Raw genomic sequence first — 7,410 nt, 5'->3', positions numbered from 1 at the left:
CGAAATCGTATCTAAAGCGTAAATCTAGGGTTCGTAAAAGACGTTAACGATCTACTGGTTGATAAACAACGAGACGCGGATATTATATTCCTTGTGATGACATGGAGGTAATGAGGGCCTAAAATGTGCCATGTCATCAGCCACGTCAGCCTACATGTCAGAACGGAATGTGATGACGTGGTAACAAGATCAATATACGGGCTGAGGCGGATCGCGGATCTTTAAAGATCCGGTTTTAGAGGACACGTGGTGCGATGTGAGATGAGTTAAAAGGTATTTGTTGAGCTGAAATGACGGAAGTGGCCCTAAGTGAAATTGGAATGACGAGACTGCCCTTGACATGTCAGCAAGAAAATATCTGGAGCAACTTGGCTACGGTGTGGCCGGTGTATGGGAAGTATGATGCAGCCGACCATTAAGAAGCTGGCACGTGTAAGCAAGTTGCAGTTTATGGATCAGTTCATCAGTTTACTTCTTGTTTGTTTTGTCTAACATTTCTACTTTTTGAAAATATTATTATAAGTTGGTTTTTATTTTTTAAGGTATAGACAAGGTTGCAAAAGTCGCTAGGCGAACCTTAGGCGGTCGATTAGGGAGTTGGGAGTACTAGGTCTTAGTCAGTGAGTACTCGGCCTTAGTCGGAGAGTACTCGGGGATGGCTCACCGAGAACTCGGCCTAGGCGGGGCTTACTCGGGGATTACTCGTTGAGTACTCGGCGCCTAGACGCGATTTTTACAACCATGGGTATAGATATGTTTCAAAAATATTGGTCGGAAACCACAGTTACGAACTTAAGATTTTTTTTTTTATACTGATTTGCTTTCAACTATCATTTCTAACCCCTAATATACCTTATGCTAAGGGTAATGGGGCTTGATTGAGCCCCAAGTGATCCAATCAAAACCCGACACGTATGCGATGAAACATACACACAGATCACACCACCACCACCGACCACCGGACCACCACCACATATCACGCCACCACCGATCACCGGACCACCACCACCACCACAGATCACACCACCACCGACTCCTCTCTCTCTCTCTCAAAAACCCAACATACACACACTCCTCTCTCTCTCTCTCTCTCTCTCTCTCAAGTTTGAATAAAAAACCCTCTCTCTCTCTTTTGCGCCCCGCGGTCACAGCCACGCCGGACCACCGCGCCCCCAACCACATGAGGGGTGTAGCGGTGTTCGCGAGCCACTTAGGCGCCCCACTACCCTCGGCCTTATATACGTTTTTAACCTATTTATTTACTATTTAATTTGATAGTTTTCTAATAACTTGTGTTTATTAAATTTTTAAGAATTTGAATACGAAGTTGTATTTGATTTTTTTCCTTGATGTTCCGATATACGTTATTAAAACGGAGGTGTATTCAAAACTGAAAAAAAAATTTGTATCATAAGTTATGCGATGCTGGAATCATGACGAACAGAACTGTTTCCGACCGAACGACATCGATACTTTGTTTCAGTATTATCGGAACAGATATTGGTATTAATTTTACGGTTTTCACGATTGTGTTAGTTTTTTTCCCCAGACATTTTGCCATGAATTTTGTTGAAAACGAAGTTGTATTCGAAACATAGTATTTTTTTGAAATTGTAAGCTATACGAATATCGGAACCATATGGGTATGTGATGAACCGAACAACATTGGTACCTTGTGTCGGTATCGAAAGCGCTACCGCTATTCTTTTTTGTGTTTTCGCGGTAGTGTTTAATTTTTTTCTTGACATTTTGACATAAATTTTGTTGAAACCGGGTTGTATTATAAATTGAGTATTTTTTTTATATTGCAAGGTATAGAATGCTAATACTCACTGGTGTCATAACGAACCGAACCAATTCTGACCGAACAATATTGGCATTATCAGAACCGGTACAACTAATCAAACCAAAATGCTTAGCCGTTGAAATTATTTAATACAAGCATCGTTACAACGTATTTTCTAGCTATCAACTATATGTCAATTGTTTCCTAGGAAAAAACCTTTTAACAACAATGATGGACGACATGTGTTTATGTATCGTAAAAAATCATCCGGTATAATGATTATGCTTTGTTTTTTCTTTTCCTTTTAATCTTTTCTCAGATGGGTTTTTGTATTGATAAATAATGGAAGTTAATGATCGATACAAAGTCCATTCCCACTCAATTCATAAAAGATCACTGTTTTCTTGGGTTCTATTTTGATGGTTAAGGAATAAATAGGACAACAGTCGTAGATATTTGTATTCTTAAACGGTTAAACCAGCCTCGTCCCACCGTTTAATCAAACATTGTCCCGAGTTTTGTGACTATTTACTTCTCAAGAAACAATTAAACAACGTTTATAGGTGCTATTATCAACACTACAGTTCATGACATTAAAATGTCACATTATAATAATTGGCCACTGCAAATACACACGCGTAAGAGTGTAACGACATTATAATAATTGGCCACTGCAAATACACACGCGTAAGAGTGTAACGCGCCGTTTAGAGTGTCCGGAGTATGTCAAGAATAGGGAGTAGCAACATTTTTAGGAGGCCATCTATTGGAAAAACGCCAAAATGAATATTTGTCAATCAAAGTTGACAAATAAACGTTGACCTTTTTGTTTTACAAAATAAACATGTACTTTTCGCCTGTTATGCTTCAAAATAGCAGACTTAACAGCTAACACAAACAATGAAAATATTGATGCTAACTTTACACTCATAATATAAAACAATGCAAAACAATTGTTTCATGCTAAATCATATCCAGAATCGAAACAAACAGAAAAGAAGATATCGACTGAAGTTGAGAACACATTAACTCATTAAACAAAGAACATGAATGTTTGTTCTTTATGAAACAGCAACTTTCTTATATATTAAGAAAGACATTGTAGTCTGTTACATATTGTCTTAGTTGCTGTCATCCCCACCATGCCTGCAAAACAAAATTTAGCAGCAGTTAAGGTTTAGATCACAATTCTTACAAAGTACAACTCACCATGCGTATCAAGCATTAAGCACTTGTACATTGCCACAACTGCTACAGATGGTAACACAAATCCAAAAATGTAAAACTTATGAATTAAAGCGGTTAAGAATACAAACCTCCAAGAGGGAGTGAAATTTCGGGCCTTTCTGTCCAACTGAAGATTCTCCAAGGCAATTGAGGCGCGGTTAATATCCTCATTCCTGTAGCTAGAGGTTGAAGAACCTCCTCTTCGGTCTAGATAATTAACAAAAAGATATATGAATATATGGTTAATAATAATGTATAAGGAAGAATAATAATATTAATACTTACCAGATGTTTGGGAACCGGGACCTTGTCTGGCATAAAGAAAACATATAACTATTATTAATAAAGAAATGTAATAAGATGATACCTAAAAGTGAAATGTTGATAATTAGTTAATTACCTCCCTAAAGGAGCTAATCCACCGACAACAGATGACGAAGACGGCCTTCGGTTTCGGGAATCTGCATTGCCTCTTCCTTGAGATTGATTCTGCAAGAATCAAGCAAGTTAGTATATTAAACCGAATTAATGAATTATCCATATTTAATTGAGGTCATACTTTTATTTAGTGCAACTTCACATATATTAAAAATCAAGTCTTATTTAATCCATACAAAAATACAAATGTAACAAAATTCAACTGTCATGCTAATTTAAGGGTTGAGTGGTGATAGATTCCCGTCTTAGATTCATTAGATATTAAATCATTACAATTACACTAACAATTCCAACAAAAGCATGAAATTATAACATGGAATTGAATCAGAATGGATCCGTTTGGTTTTAAAATTGTTTTGCTTTATAGATACAACTCAGTTCAGCAAACTTGGAAGCAAGTAAAAGGGTTCAACTCACAATTTCAGCCGAAATCGAGCAAAAAAGGTAACTGGACTTATAATTACGATTTACGAGGTGCATTAACTGCAAACTAGTATGATGGTAAAACCTAATCATCACGTTCAAAAATAAAGATCAAACCTCAAACTTCAAGAAGCCTTCAAGCACATCTAACAGCAATGGGCCGCTATCTCCATTCCTGTTTATATCATAACCATTCTTGTTACTGAAGTCCCTTAACTCTGCTTTCCATGCATCCTTTTGCTGCAATGGTCCGTTTAAAAACAACTGTTAACTTGAAAGAATTATGAATATATCACAAGCATATAATAAAAAATAAACTTGTTACCAGATTACACTCGGGCAAATAAACTTTCAGTGTGTGGCCCAGCTGCGCCCAATCCAAGTATTCACATATTAGCGCGGTTAGAAGGCGACCTGAAATCATATCAGAATAAAACCGAAAAAATACATCAGCCTGGTGATTTAAATTAAATGTCATCCTCCATGCAAATAAACATATACTTGTGCTTAGGAATGTGATTGATAAAATATGAACCAAACGATTTGAAATTTGGTTGAAGATACCTGAAGGGGATGCGTGAAGTTTCTTTGCGCGATCATTGCAGCTACCCAACAGTGCAGGAGGTAGACCTTCGTCCTTTTCAATTGCTTTATCTTCTTCCTCGATTGCCTCAAATACACTCGCTCTGAGTTCAGCCTTTCACCAATAGCAAGTTTATCGGTAATAAAGATAATATATACGTGAAACTGTGAAAGATTCTATTCTTTTTTCCTTTTTCATCAAATAAACAATATTCAAACATAGATTATGCCCTTTAATACGAATAACAAACATTCACGCGGTCCATGATCTTAACATTTATAAAAACCTCTCATATGTTAGCACCTTCACTCAACATATATAATATTTCCTCTAAACAAAACCGTCCATTGAAGCTGAAAACTAAGATTCAAATCCCAATGGCAAAAGAAGCCCCGCATCAGAAGTTCGAATAGCTTGAAAACTTATATTATCTTAACGTCAAGAAGATATCATCACTAGCAAACTCAAAACCTAAAAGCAAAATAGGTCATATGTTTAATTCTAACCTAAATACACGCAAACACGCAAGAAAAAACCAAACGGATCAGTAATAAATGATCAAGTTGATTACGAAAGAGTATATATACGTGAAAGATATGTTCTCTTATTTTCCTTTTTCTTCAAAGAAACAGTATTCAAACATAGATTATGCCCTTAAATACAAACAAAGAACATTCACATGGTCCATAAGCATAAAAAACTACACCTCATAGACATTATGAAACCTCTTATTGTAACATTAACAAAAACCTCTCATGTGTTAACAATTTCACTCAACTTATAAGAACAAACAACAAACATATAACCTTTCCTCTAAACAAAATCCTCCAAATATCCAATTGAGCCATTCAAAAATAAAACTAAAAAAATAAAAAATAAAAATCTTCCAAATGAAGCTGAAAACTAGGATTCAAATCCCAATGTTAATAATAGTGAGAAAACTTGAATTTAACAACAAAAACATATCATTACTAGCAAACTCAAAACCCTAGAAAACCAACTTAGGTCATACATGTTTGATTATAAGTTTCTAACCTAGATACACTCATCCGCACAATAAACCGTCAACATTATCATTGATTGCTACATGATTCAACAAATAATGTATAAGATAAATGTAACAAATTATGTATAATATTGTAATTCACTGAGATTCAAATCCTAATGGTAATGAAGCCCCAAATCAGAGGCTTTAATTGCTTAAAAAACTTTAATTTAACCCTAGCAAACTCAACACTCTAAAAACCAAATTAAGCCATAAATGTGTGATTGTAACCTAAATTAAACTCATACCCACAACAACACATCAACATTACCATCGATCTCCACACGAATTAACAAATTATATATATAGAAAACGTATATAACTGAAATCTAATGAATTGAAGGATGAAATCGAATATAATATGGATATGGGTTTTACCCGGATCTTAGCGAGAACGCCTTTCTTTTCTAGGGTTCGAGTGACAAGGGTCTTCAGGTCCATCATTTCTCTGGTGTAATCGTCCATCTTGTTGTTGTTGTTGTGTCCTCAAAGAAAATTGATTTTTAGGGTTCTGATGATGAACAAATTTCTGACTGTTTGATTTGTGATTTGAGTGTGTAAATTGTAAATGGTAAATCGTGACCCGACACTTGAAACGGGTCGGGTATATGGTTCAAACCTCAAAGGGCTGGTTGAAAATTTTCAAATTTGAAATGGGTAAAAGTAAACAAGTATTTGATCATTTCGATACGCGCTGCGTACATGTTTACACATGATAAAACCTGTTAATAAGAGACTATGTTTAATCATTTTTTAGTAACTGTGGTTTCGTCCCTGTGGCTCGTCCAAATATACATATTTAGTCCAACGGTTTCAAATTTGCGGTTTTCGTCCATGTAGTTTCATTTCACTTGCAATTAAACTCACTTCATTAACCCTGTTAAGTCTGGTCATTAAAACCGTCAACGTGCCCCTCACGTGAGGGGCAATTTTGTCCTTTTTTTCCAAATACACCATAGCCCCTCACATGAGGAGGGCTTGCGAATTACAAATAAGGTTTATTTGGGGAGAAAAGGGACAAAAATGCCCCTCACGTGAGGGGACACATTGACGGGTAAACAATCAAACTTAACGAGGTTAATGAATTCGGGTTTAATTGCAAGTGAAATGAAACCACAATGACGAAAACCTCAAATTTGAAACTATTCAACTAAACCATATATTTGACCAACCACATGGACGAAAACCACAGTTTACTCATCATTTTTTTTCTTGATACATAAAACATATAACTGTCACGTTAAAGCATTATAGCCAAATGTTAAAAAGTCGTTTCATGTTTGATAATTGTGTTAATCACGTCGTTCATAACTTGTTAACACAATAGGACACGAACTGTCAGACGTAGTAACGAGAAGTCGATCGGTATCAGTTCGATTTGATACGGTACAATCATTTGTTATGACTATGTGTGTAGCATGTCTAAATTAGCATTTTAAAAATACTATATCTACAAATATATACTTTCTGTTATGATATTAGCTCTAATTATAACAAGATTATTGAAATGATAATTGAACTTTATTATATCTGAGAGACAAGAGAGTGAAGAGATATATGTGAATTGTTAGTTCTACCAGGATGATTAACTTCGTTACAAATACATTCTATTTATAAGGCAAAAACTACTGTGCAAAAAGTAAATTACCGACAATATAAACTATTGATGAACATTTCAATAGTTTGACAATTGTGAATAAAACGTGTGAATAAAGGTGTTTGACAATTGTGTCATCCACCTTTTCGTCAATAATTCATAACACTCCCCCTTGGATGACACCATTTCAAAACGTCGGGGTCTTGAAGTACTGCCTCATTAAAAACCTTGCTAAAGAAAAAACCCAATGGGGAAAAAACTTTAGCTAAGGGAAAAAGAGTGCAGTATATAGCTCCCCCTCAAATTGCAGG

The 7,410-nt window shown here is 35.6% G+C and overlaps 1 protein-coding gene across 1 annotated transcript; it reads right to left on the bottom strand.

The window, feature by feature from the left end:
- Positions 1-2,708: 2,708 nt before the first annotated feature.
- Positions 2,709-6,067, bottom strand: LOC143607940 (protein TONNEAU 1a-like). Its single transcript, XM_077083196.1, has 8 exons — positions 5,881-6,067; positions 4,439-4,571; positions 4,200-4,288; positions 3,992-4,114; positions 3,414-3,502; positions 3,299-3,324; positions 3,103-3,220; positions 2,709-2,932 (listed from the first exon to the last, which is right to left on the bottom strand). The coding sequence occupies exons 1-8, from the start codon at positions 5,965-5,967 to the stop codon at positions 2,908-2,910; spliced, it is 690 nt and encodes a 229-aa protein (XP_076939311.1). The 5' UTR covers positions 5,968-6,067; the 3' UTR covers positions 2,709-2,907.
- Between the last annotated feature and the right edge of the window lie 1,343 nt (positions 6,068-7,410).

The sequence above is a fragment of the Bidens hawaiensis genome, unplaced genomic scaffold (assembly GCF_021521415.1).
Source record: "Bidens hawaiensis isolate Kalapana, Puna unplaced genomic scaffold, B.hawaiensis_p1.1 tig00090631_1, whole genome shotgun sequence".
NCBI classification, from domain to species: domain Eukaryota; kingdom Viridiplantae; phylum Streptophyta; class Magnoliopsida; order Asterales; family Asteraceae; genus Bidens; species Bidens hawaiensis.
Note: the sequence above shows the minus strand (reverse complement) of the source record. Positions and strands in the feature narration are given on the sequence as shown.